General features: G+C 39.6%; 1 protein-coding gene across 3 annotated transcripts in view; it reads right to left on the bottom strand.

The window, feature by feature from the left end:
- morf4l1 (mortality factor 4 like 1) overlaps positions 1 to 12,975 on the bottom strand; it is a 43,741-nt gene that overhangs the window by 19,713 nt on the left and 11,053 nt on the right. For 2 of the 3 annotated variants that reach the window (XM_020513735.2, XM_048615864.1), the window contains 4 exons: positions 8,634 to 8,714; positions 8,026 to 8,051; positions 5,159 to 5,247; positions 1,314 to 1,415 (listed from right to left, as the gene is read on the bottom strand). In XM_020513735.2, coding sequence (XP_020369324.2) covers positions 1,314 to 1,415; positions 5,159 to 5,247; positions 8,026 to 8,051; positions 8,634 to 8,692 — 276 coding nt within the window. In that variant the 5' untranslated portion in view covers positions 8,693 to 8,714. The remainder of the gene's footprint in view (positions 1 to 1,313; positions 1,416 to 5,158; positions 5,248 to 8,025; positions 8,052 to 8,633; positions 8,715 to 12,975) is intronic. The other variant, XM_020513737.2, reaches the window with a different exon arrangement.

The following is a 12,975-nucleotide window of genomic DNA, read 5'->3' as shown; positions in this document are numbered from 1 at the left end:
TGAGACAGTAAATTATGCAATAAATTAATAATGTGCAACATGCACCAGGCTGAAGAAAATTAAACAAAATAATGTGAACTCAGCTGAGTTTTAACAAGTAAACACCACAATCATTGTCACAAAACTCAGCACATGCAAGTAAATCAGCTTGAAAGACACAAGAAATGCTTTATTGCAAAATGAATGATCCTCCATGGGAACCATGCATCAACTGATTTCTGAGCAAAGTTAGATGCTAAGTATATTTCTTAATTATCTAAGATTTAGTTGGCAATCACCCTAAAAGTAGAATCTCCGAACATAGAAGGAAGCCACCCAACACGTAGTACCTTTGGTACAGCTATTCCATTAGTCTCACTAACATGTTATTTGTCGACAGTCCAATAAATTTGTCATCTTCTACTAGTTCTCCAATACTTTACATACAAAGTCATTACTGAATCTACTTCAGTGCATTTCAGACCAACCGTGCAAAGGCATTGTTCCCTCATATCAATCACCTTAATCCTATGACTCCTTCTGCCACTGGGTGGGGATCTTGTGGAACAGTGGGCAGTGTCCCTACTCAGAGCCAGAAGATGTAGGTTTGAGTCCCAGTCTAAAGCTTGATAGTCAAAGTTCATTCTTAGTGGGTACCATCTGGTTGACCATCAACCCACAAATCCTTCCAATATGCCCGTGGCAGACAGTTAGAGCAGGAGAATTTCCAAGTCAGCCATGCTTGACCTAGAGTGGCAACCCTCAAGCTACAGCCTCTGGTCACAGGCTAGTGACCAGTTTCAAGTAAAATTAACCATGGAAAAAACAAAACTACGTGCTTTGTCTGTCTCATCACCATTGGATACAGGAAAACATCAAAGTCTGCCACTGGAAACAGGCTCTCTATTTACTATCAAAACCCTAATTTTTGACACATCTATGAAATTTTAAACTTAATCTACATTGCTGTTTCTGCTGGTAGAACTGCAGACACTACAGCTCTGGAAACATGGTAAGGAAACACATCTGAAAGAAAACACGAGAGCAAGAGGGCAGGCAGCACTCCCCCGCAAGCTGAGCTAACCCAGCAACACGTAAAAAAAATCTATTGTTGCAAAGTATTTACAGCAGAAACAGGTGATTTGGTTCATGAATCTGTGTCTAAGCATCTTTCCAATCCTTCTTTATCTCGTCCCATCAATATATCCTTTCAATCCCTTTTCGCCTCATCTTGTCATCTAGCTTGCCTTTCGTAACATTATTCTAGCTAATTTTACCATGGTAGCAAACCTGAAGTATCACCATGCTTTGAAGCAACTAGATCAACTGCATACCTGTTTTTGTCGTGTGATCAGGTCCCAATCATCCACGAGCCATGGTTTCAACTCCTCTGGAATCTTAACCTTGACTTCTACTCTGTTCATAAATGTCTCCTCCTGCAGAAGCCAAGAATTTACAGAGTTACAGCTTCTTCGCAGATGTACACACCAACTGAACTTGCTGCACTCTGCAGTTTAAAAAACACACTAGCAGTCTTAACACCTCAAGGTGAATCTATGCATAACAGTGTGAATGCTCAACTTGATAACAATTGCAGAAGGGCTCAAGAACAGGCATCCCACCTTCTCAAAGCCTCAACCAGCAATAGCTCCAATTATCATAAGGACTAACCATTCAGGGGTGGAAGTTATGTCATAGGCATACAGAGTTCCACTCAAGCTCATTTGGAGATGAGCATTAAGCATGTCCCAACTTTAAAAAAAATCAACCTCGGAAGGCATGGGATGCGACAGAATGATAGCCAGATTAAAAATGTTGGGGCAGCATAGACTATAAAATTGGCATGAACCAACTGTAATGTACAAGATCAGGAAATAATTTGACAGCATAACAAGAGAAGGACTTTTTCTTTCTTGACCAAGTCCAGAACAAGTGTAACATCCTCTGAGTGGGCTATTTATGGGGAGAAGGCAGAAGAATGGGGTTGAGAAACATGAGGCATGATCAAATGGTGGAGCAGACTTGATGGGCTGAATAGAACATAGAACATTACAGCACAGTACAGGCCCTTCGGCCCTCGATGTTGCGGCGACCTATGAAACCAATCTGAAGCCCATTTAACCTATACTATTCCATTATCATCCATACATTTATCCAATGACCATTTAAATGCCCTTAAAGTTGGCAAGTCTACTACTGTTGCAGGCAGGGCATTCCACGCCCTTACTACTCTGAGTAAAGAACCTACCTCCGACATCTGGCTTAATTCTGCTCCTACACCCAATGGTCTTATGGTCTATTTAGGCATGATGACAGGCAAGATTTCTTCAAACAAAATTTAGTGGAAATTTTCAGCTTTCTCTCTAAAAACTAATGAAGCTAAAAGTTTGAAATCTCAGAAATATCCTTCTAATCCAGCTGGATTTCAAAGCTTTTTTAATAGGCTACGTACTAAATCTCAATCCATACTAGTCTATGCAGAGAATCCTCACAATTTAACACTTTTAATCCTGCCAGCCTTCAAATAGTAAAGGATTGTGATTTAATATTAAACTTAAGTCCACAAGTACTCAGAACACAGCCATTACCATGAATACAGTCAAAAGTTACTTCCCTGTAATACAACTTGATCATCAAATTACACATTCAACCAGATGCTGTATTTATTTAGTTAAATTATTTTTTTAATCTCTTGGGACCATTAAGCAATGTGGATCTAAATACACCTCAGATTTTTGATAAAATGTCAGTAGAACTGAACAATAATGCTATAATTAAGTAATGAAAATTGCAGAAATAAAGGAAAGATGTTGAGGCTTTTTGTCTGGCATGCATCATGACTGACACAAGAACACCACCTTAAGGAAACAACTATTTACATCGCATGAGAAAAAGGTACTGATTAGTTGGCAAGTTCTGTCAGATTTGTGTTCCCATTGCAATGCCTTGACCAGGGAAGTGTGGCCTCCCAACATGTTCTGTTTAGAAAGGACAATGACAGACATGTAACTTTAGCAAGCAGAGAATAAAAAACTTTGACAATGTCTTTTTCCACTAAATACTCAAGTTCCACACAACTAAGTGACTATACATGATGAAAAGTTAAACCAGCAGGTAATCACATGATACCAACCAAGAACCATGTTACCGAGACTGGAGGATTTGAGTTATAAGGAGGAGCTGGGACATTTTTCGCTGAAAATTAGAGGGCATAGATTTAAGGTGTGAGAGGAAAGATTTAAGACAGACTCAAGAGGCAACCTTTTCCACACAGAGGGTGGTGCACATATGCAGCAAGCTGCCAAAGGAAGAGATAAAAGTGGGTACAATCACAACATTTAGAAGACATTTGAACAGTACATGGATAGGAGAGGCTTAGAGGGATATCAGCCAAATGCAGGCAAAAGGGACTAGCTCTGTGTAGGAAACGTGGTTGACATGGACAAGTTGGCCCGAAGGATCTGTTTCCGTGCTGTATGACTATTATTCTATTGACCATAGCTGTAGTGAAAAATAGTCACAACTCAACAAGGTTAATTGGTGTTCCTTTGTTGTAAAACAAGGGATGGGCAAGAAATGCTGGCCAGCCAGCGATGCCCACATCCCACAAAATGAATAGAAAAAAAAACAAGAAAAATTCAGAAATGTTAAGTACCATTTTTATTCCATCCATGAGGAAATGTCACTTTGTCCCATATTCTTTTCCCTCCACTCTTGAAAGCTGATTTTTCCATGGATGCCAATATTCAAAGTGTAATCGAGACCAGAGACCTGCCACTAATAGTCCAAAGTGTCCATTGTTAAAATTAATTCATTCATGGTGTTATGAAAAGGTGTGAGCCTTATATAAAGAAATACCTACAGATTCAATTATATAAAATATCATTTTTAAAGAATTTGAACTTCAAACTAGTGGCATATGGGTGCTGGTTTATTTTTGTGGAGGGGTTTTAAAAAAGTAATTAGGTCTTTTTAGAGCCACGCTTTTAAACCAGTATGTGTCTCCCAGGGAGTTAATGGAAATTTGTTTACACTACAGGAGAGACTAAATTTAAAGCTATTGCAAAAGCAGGAGCTAGGATGAATAAGTCTTTTTTAAAAAAAGTCAGCTCAAAACATTTTGGGCAGTTCAGTGAAACTTTCAGATCAGGACTGTTTGATTAGAACTCTGTAGATTATCAAAAGGCTGAGGAAGCCTAAGCTATTGATTCTGAGAGCGGTCAAAGGTAAAGGCCTCACAACTCGGATCTGAGTAGGTGTAGTTCAATCAAATCAATGGATTTGATAAGGAAGGAATTTCTCTTGATTTTTGAGTACCTGTGAAATGCTGATATTTGGGAATAGATGGGATTTTGTTTTGCAGTGTTTCAAAACCTTTCAAACAGAGTTGATTGAGATAGCTTGGTTTGTTTTACTTCATTTTCATTTCTTTTGCATAATACATTTGTTTTATTGTTAAAACCAAATTTGCAGCCTTGCATGCTTATGTTTCAGTGAAAGACTGCCACGTTAAACAAAAATATTACCTATTAAGCCAGACTTCATTCTGGGATGTAACCTGTCCAATCAGGTAGGATCATAACAATAGGATGTAGCACAGGTAGCTAGGCTAGCATTTAATGCCCATCCATAACTGCTATTGGGAAGGTTAGTAACCATGCTAGCAGGAATCTCTGGACTGTAAATCAAAACAGAATTGCTGGCCAATCTTTTGACCTCTCTAGTACAGATACTCAGAGCTCCAAGTATATCATCAAAACCTGCCAATTTCAGTACTTCAATTATTGTTTTGGGTAATTTGCCCATGAGACCCAGACTGATTCTAAAACTTTCTGAATTAACAAATTGATTCACTATGGAGCTACAAGTGGCAACTGAAGGAGGGAAATGGGACCCATTTCCTAATGGAGTAATAACCATCATGAAGTAACACTGTGAAAGGATGTGTGTTAGTTTCCAGAGCTCAAATGCATAGGCCTTTGAAAATTAATATTTCAAAACATAGAACAATAGAAGCTTTCTTCATTCAGAGCTACCCGTAACATCTTTGGTAGCTGTAATCCTAGGAATTTCGGATCATCATTTGCAGATTCAGTTTATGCCAGCTTAAATTTTGGTTTTATTACTGGATGTTAAACACACATTCAGTTGCTGTGTTACATTCTAGTGAACTACATACACTTTCCATTGTGGGGTCCACTCTTGCCCTTTTCTTCCTGGGTGGCTGTGGTGTTTCACTAGTGCTACTTCCATCACCAGCTGTGGGGGCTGATAAAAGATCAAATTAGTTATTCACAGCAAAGCTAATTTACTGCTCTCACGTACTCAATCATCAGCTGAAGCACTGGCTTAAAGACCCTGAATAACTGACCACCGGAAATATTCAGTACACACAGAAGTAATGAATATGTGGCATTACTAAAAATCACTACATTATACCAACTGGTGCCACACCCGAGAGAATTTGTCTTGTTTGGTTTAGTAGTGCTGCATTACATCAAGCATTACCTGGGTTTTAAAAAAGTTATACATTCATCATAAGTGATGCTCATCTGTGTTTGTTCTTGTTCAAGATGCAGTCAGTCCTGACTGTCCTTTATTAGAACATAGAACATTACAGCACAGTACAGGCCCTTCAGCCCTCGATGTTGCACCGACCTGTGAAACCAATCTGAAGCCCATCTAACCTAAACTATTCCATTATCATCCATATGTTTATCCAATGACCATTTAAATGCCCTTAAAGTTGGCGAGTCTACTACTTTTGCAGGCAGGGCATTCCACGCCCTTACTACTCTGAGTAAAGAACCTACCTCTGACATCTGTCCTATATCTATCACCCCTCAATTAAAGCTATGTCCCCTCTTGCTAGCCATCACCATCCGAGGAAAAAGGCTCCCACTGTCCACCCTATCTAATCCTCTGATCATCTTGTATGTCTCTATTAAGTCACCTCTTAATCTTCTTCTTCTCTAACGAAAACAGCCTCAAGTCCCTCAGCCTTTCCTCATAAGACCTTCCCTCCATACCAAGCAACATCCTGGTAAATCTCCTCTGCACCCTTTCCAATGCTTCCACATCCTTCCTATAATGCGGTGACCAGAACTGTACGCAATACTCCAAGTGCGGCCGCACTTTGTACAGCTGCAACATGACCTCATGGCTCCGAAACTCAATCCCTCTACCAATAAAACCTAACACACCATATGCCTTCTTAACAACGCTATCAACCTGGGTGGCAACTTTCAGTGATCTATGCACATGGACACCGAGATCTCTCTGCTCATTCACGCTACCAAGAATCTTACCATTAGCCCAGTACTCTGTATTCCTGTTACTCCTTCCAAAGTGAATCACCTCACACTTTTCCACATTAAACTCCATTTGCCACCTCTCAGCCCAGCTCTGCAGCTTATCTATGTCCCTCTGTAACCTGCAACATCCTTCCCCACTATCCACAACTCCACCGACTTTGGTGTCATCCGCAAATTTACTAACCCATCCTTCTACGCCCTCATCCAGGTCATTTATAAAAATGACAAACAGCAGTGGCCCCAAGACAGATCCTTGAGGTACACCACTAGTAACTGAACTCCAGGATGAACATGTCCCATCAACCACCACCCTCTGTCTTCTTACAGCTAGCCAATTTCTGATTCAAACCACTAAATCACCCTCAATCCCATGCCTCTGTATTTTCTGCAATAGCCAGAAGTTTGCATCAGCCAAGTAGTCAAAAGACTCAATTTCAAACAGTGATCAAATATTTATCACGTTTTTAGCCAAATTCTCCAAACACAAAGCCAAACCATTCACAGTATCTCAAGAAATTAATGCACAGGATGCAGCCATTTGGCCAGTCATGCTTGTACTGGATCTTTGAAAGCAGTTATTCTTAGCCCACATTTCTGTTTCTCACTCATAACCCTCTAAATTCTTCAATCCTATTTACTTGTTCACCATCCTTTTAAAATTATTTCCATTACTTTTGCAGGTACAGCACTCCTAACTAAAAAACTCTAGGGGGGAAAAAAAAATCTTCTTTAGGCCTTCTACCAATAATTTTAAATTCATGACCCCTAGTTATAGACCAACACAATATTAGGAATATAGTTTTTTTTCAACATGGTCGTTCAAAGCCTGAAAGAACTCAGTTGATCCTTCCATAAGCTTTAAAGGAAAAGCCAGTTTTCCACTCGGGTTATAGTACTACAAATGGGTCAGTTATTGTGGCAACCACATGAAATTGCTCTTATATGATTACCAGAAACAATGACATGTCTATATCCAACTGGTCTGCACCTATTACACTGCTTTTCTCTCTCCACATTGAGCTGAGTAACAACTAAAGGAAAAAACACTTAACAATGCTCTTCATATTTCATGAAATGTCATCAACCTACCATAAATACTGCATAAATTCTACTTAGCTGCACCTGCCCATGCTTGCCTCCAGTGCCTAACCCATACCTTAAACCCTACATCCCCTTGCCAATATCCAGCACCCAGCCCCCACCACTCACTCAAGCCTTGCTCCTCTTGCCACCTGCCTCAAACATTCAAATCCTCTCTCCAATTCCCATTCCCCAACTGTTCTACAACTCTACCTCACCTCCTCCTGTGCAGCCGAAACATCTGTGCATATATGTGAGAGCAACAGCTACCCTGAGCAAGTGGAAGGCTGAAAATGAACAAAATTCCCTGAATCAGAAGTCAGAATTTCACCAAAGGTGTAAATTTGTTAATTCTAACCATACCTCAATGACATTTTTTTAGAAAAGTATTCAATCATAGGATATGGTTATCACAAGCAAGGCTAACATTTATTGCATGCTGCCTACTGGTTGTCACAACTGTGCACACAGGCTGTTCTAGAAATAGCAAATAGGAACCCCTCTTGGAACAGGTAAGCAATTTGAGACAACCAAAGGAATAAGCACTTCTGCAGGACACCCTTGTACATAGGTAATGGTTTTCTTCAATTGTTTGAAGGCTGCATTCAGTAACAAAATATTTGAACCAAAGTTAAGTTTTAAGTGTGCTTACCTTTCTGTTTATTCTTCTTTGTTTTTCTGAAAGAGAAAAATGATCAAACACATAGCAAATATGATTTTTTTTTTTCAAAAAAGTCATTAAGGAAGCTTTCCAACAGGAAAGGAACAAATAGATTTTTGCCACATCAGTTTCAGAGCTGGCACTGACTGAACCAGACATGCTCAGGACCTTATTCAGGGAATATACACAAAAAAAATTAAAATTTAAGTTTCCAGTGCAATGGAGAATTATGTTTTAATTACATAGTCATGCTATAGAGATGGCTCGCCACCTGATTTTTTAAAAAAAGTGAATAAAGGATAGAGGATTCACATTGCCACAACAAACAATTCCCCTTCACTACTGATTCTCCATGGTAACTCCAATTTCACATATCCAGGGTTGATCCTCTGGTTTGACAGTAGTGGTTCAGGTCTTGAGATCAGGTTGGATACAATGCTGCCACTGACTATATTTGTATTTTGTGAATCAGGGGTTTGAAAAGGGCAATAAATCCAACTTAATGGAAGAGTTAACTGAGCCTTGCTAAAATTAGTGACTCAAAAATCAGGAACATGCCAGAAAAGCTATCACTGGGATTCAATACTAAAGTTACTTACATTTCAACATTCTTCTGTTGCATGGTGGAAGCCTTCTTGGCTGGTGCAGCACCCCTCATCTTGCCCTCTGCCCATTGCTCTCTAGGAATAAACAAATTAACAGAAAATAAAATACTTGCTAATAGCAAAAGGAACACTTCTCAAACAGCAGTGTCAACATTTTAAAAAGCCATTCATTTAGACTACATTAAAAAAAATTTGTTTGCCACTCCTATTATCAATAACTGTGTTTGCACTTATAAAAGAAACTTTGTGAACTTGTCACTAAATTATATCCTCTCCCTAAGAAAGGATCATCAGGTGGATACAAAAGATCCCAGTACTAATTCAAAGAATAGGTGTCTTTCCCAGAATCCTGGCCAATATATATTTTGATAATCACCAAAATTCTGGTCATTACCAAATCGGTGTGTGTAAATTGGCGGTTATGACACCCTACATTGGAAGCACTTCCTAATGAGGTTGCAAACTCCACCTCGTGAGATCGTGCCCCACAGTGGCACTGAGGCCCAGGTTATGTCCTTGCCTTGTTTCTCTCTGTCTCTCTCCGAGGCATGGTAGATGTCAGCAATGGTGGTGGTGCAGTTGGCGGTGATGGACAAGCTTCATAAATATCTTCTGAAAATCTCAAACCCAAATCAAACTACAAGCCTTTAATTTGAGTCAGCTGGCATGGAAGACTGGGCCTTGGCTTTGTCACAGACCCCAAGCTAACAGATGACATTACAGGAGACATTGTGCAACAAGACACATGCAACTTAGACCAAGCAGCAGGACACCAGCTTCATGAGATCATCCTAGGAAAGACAGAGCTTCACTCAAACCTACAGAGTTCAGTGCCCTCGGCCCAGCTATCTTCTGTTACTTCATTCTACCTACCCTTCATCATACAGAAGTGGGAATGTTCATCAATATTGCACAATGTTTAGTACAATTTGTGACCTACAGATACTGAAGCAGTCCCTATCATCCATACTTGGGCTGATAAGTGGCAAGTAACATTCACGCCAAAATAGTGCCAGACGGTGACTACATCAAACAAGAGAGAATCTTGCCATCACCCCTAAACACTCAATGGCATTCCCATCACTGAATCCTCTATCATCATCCTGGGGTTACCACTGACCAGAAACTGAAATGGACCAGCTACATAATAACATGGTTACTAATGCAGCTCAGAGACTGAGAACATTGAGGCAAGTAACTCATCTTTTGACTCTCCAAAGATTGTCTACCATTCACAAGGCGCGAGTCAGGTGTTTGATTGAACACTTCCCACTTGCCTGGGTAAGTTCACCTCCAACATTCAAGAAGCTCGATACCATCTATAAGAAAGCAATCTTGATTGAATGCCCTCCCCATCAACCACCTTCGATATTTATTCTCTCCCCAACGGACATTCAGTAACGGCAATCTGTACCACTTAGAAGATGCACTGCAGTAATTCACCAAGGATCTTGTAACAGCGTCTTCTAAATTTGCAACGTCCAGCACCTGGAAGGACATGGGCAGCAAATGCAATTTCTCCTCTCAGCCACACACCATCTTGGAAGTGTAATGTCAAGCCTTTTTATCACTAGTTCAAAATTCTGGAACTCCCTTCCTCTCACTGATTTCAGGACATCACCACCTTAAGGGCAGTGAGCAATGGGCAATGAATGATGCCCTAGCTAGTGACACCCACATCTAGCGAACAAAATGAAGTTTAAAAAAACCTTTCACAAAGTCCAAATTTTTACATTTATAGCTGTCTGCTATATATTGAGATCAATACACCAACTTTAATAATCATGTACATAATATTATTGTGCTGGTTTATTGCTTTTTTCCTTGGCCCCTGCAGTCACATTAATTTTTAAAACCTAAATGGGGTCATATTAGAAAGTACCACACTGGATAGTGAAAGTCACTGTAGAAATTCACAAAAACAAGGATAGAATGTATAACTTCAAAATGGGACTGATCGATCTTTGCAGCTGGGTTGAATCAGCCAATATCCTTTAACTTGGATTTATCTGAAGATGGTACTTGCCCTCTCCTCTCCAAATGCAACAGCACAGAATACTGAATAGAAACAGTTTAACCTTCCTCTAAATAGTGCACACTTTACAGTGTCATGATCTGTGACAGTCACTACTGTAGAAGCACACTCCTACAACTCTCTGTACATAGAATAGCACTGATGGACTTAGAGGGAAATTCACTGTCTGGAGAGGAAGAGTGTCACTCAGCAATTTCCTCACTTCTAATTGAGGAAGTGCCTAAAATTTCACTCCAAATGGGAGAATGAAAGCATCAACTTGATAACTAAAGTGTGGAAATATCCAGCTTTGAAAACACATAATTCCTGAAACCATGGACTGAGAGTTTGGTCTTGTATAATTGCTGACAGCCTGTGTTTTAGTTAGAAGAGAAGATTCATAATGCAACTTGGAAACTTCAGCTGAACAAATCACTCCATCTGATCAATTTAAGAAAGTGGAGTACCTGCCAAAGGTAAAATACAGAATTCCAAAATGCAGGATACCGTTACAGAATAAAGGAGCATTAATTTAAAACTGAGACACAAAGGAATTTCCTTTCTTCGAGGGTCAAGACACATTCTGGAATTCTCTAGCCTAGAGATATGGAAGATAGACCTCTGAAGATATTTAAAAAGGTAGAGTTGAGGCCTGGGTCAGATCAACCATGATCTTACAGAATGGTGCAACAAGCTCGAGGGATTGAATGCCCTACTCTTATTTCTTATGTAGTTAGCCTGATTTAGATCATGGGGAAGTGTTCAAATTGATCACTAAAGAAGTTACTACTGGGCACTTTGAAAAACACAAGGTATTCAAGAAGAGTCAGCATGGTTTAAAATAAAACATGTTTAACCAATTTATCAGACTTCTTTGAGGAACAGGATGCATAGTGGATAAAGGGCAGCCTATAGACATTGTTCTTGTATTTTCAGAAGGCACTGGATAATTTCCCTTATCAAAAGGTTACTGCAAAAAATAAAAATTCATGGTGTGGGGTACATATCAGCTTGGAACGATAATGACTAGTGGCAGGAAAGGGTAATAAATAGATGTTTGTCTGATTGGAAGCATAGAGATAAGTGGAGTTTACAGGAGGCTGCGCTTGGACCTCAACTTAGAGGAAAGAAGTGAAAGCATGATAATTAAATTCATAAACACCACAAATATAGATAGGAAAGCATATTATTAAGAGGACATAATGAAGATGCAAAACACATTTAGATAGGTTGAATGTGACAGCAAAAATCTGACTAATGGAGTAGAATGTGGATAAATGTGAATGGATTACATTTTGGCAGGAAGAATTAAAAACGCATTATTTAAACTGAGAACAGCTGCAGAAGGATCCAGATGTTCAGTGCATGAGTCATAAAAAGTTAGTATGCAAATACAGCATGGAATCAAGACAGCTAATGAGATTGTACCATTTATTACAAGAGAAATTGAACATTAAAGGAAGGATGGTAAGCTTCAGCCATACATGGAATTGGTGAGACTATGTCGCAAATACTGTGTGCAGTTTTGGTGTCATTATTTAAAGGAGGACGTAAATGCGTTGGTGGCAGCTCAGTAATTGGTTTACTAGACTGATACCTGGAATGAGTGAATTGTGTTATGCTGGGAAAGTTCAGGTTTTTTGCCACGAGAGTTTAGGAGAGCAAGGGGTGACTTAATTGAAGTGTATAAGATCATGAATTGTTTTGACAAGGTGAACATGGAAAGGATATTTCCTCTTTTAAGCAGCAGTCACCCTTTTGAATAGCCATCAAGCACCTATCCACTCCAATCCCATTTTCGAGCACTTGCTTTGTAGTCTTGCATCCAATGGTACTTCAGGCAATTATCTAAATACTTCTTGTTTTAATGGTTCCTGCGTCTAACATAGTTTCAACTCTGATGGCTGTAAGATTTCGAACACACTGCCTCAGAAGGCAGGTGAAGCTATGCAATTGAATATTTTAAAGGGGGTGGTAGATAAATTCTTTCAGGCAAGGGAACCATTAAATGTGAGTAAGTGAGAATGTGGATTTTGAAAATGTTACCAAATGGCAGAGCAGGCTCAAAGGGGTAAATGGCCTAATTTTACTCGTTATTTGTACGCTCACATGTGGGGAAACGGAAAGATGTTTTTCAATGTGATGCAAGATCAGAAAGCTAGCCAGATCGACTAGCAGGCTGTAGACAAAATTATGCTCAACAGCAAAATATCACATAATATGACAAGGCATCTTAATAGGACTAGGGACAAGGTGCAGGGCTGGATGAACACAGCAGGCCAAGCAGCATCACAGGAGCAGAGAGGCTGACGTTTCGGGCCT

Source organism: Rhincodon typus, chromosome 33, assembly GCF_021869965.1.
Source record: "Rhincodon typus isolate 14 chromosome 33, sRhiTyp1.1, whole genome shotgun sequence".
Lineage (NCBI taxonomy): Eukaryota > Metazoa > Chordata > Chondrichthyes > Orectolobiformes > Rhincodontidae > Rhincodon > Rhincodon typus.
Note: the sequence above shows the minus strand (reverse complement) of the source record. Positions and strands in the feature narration are given on the sequence as shown.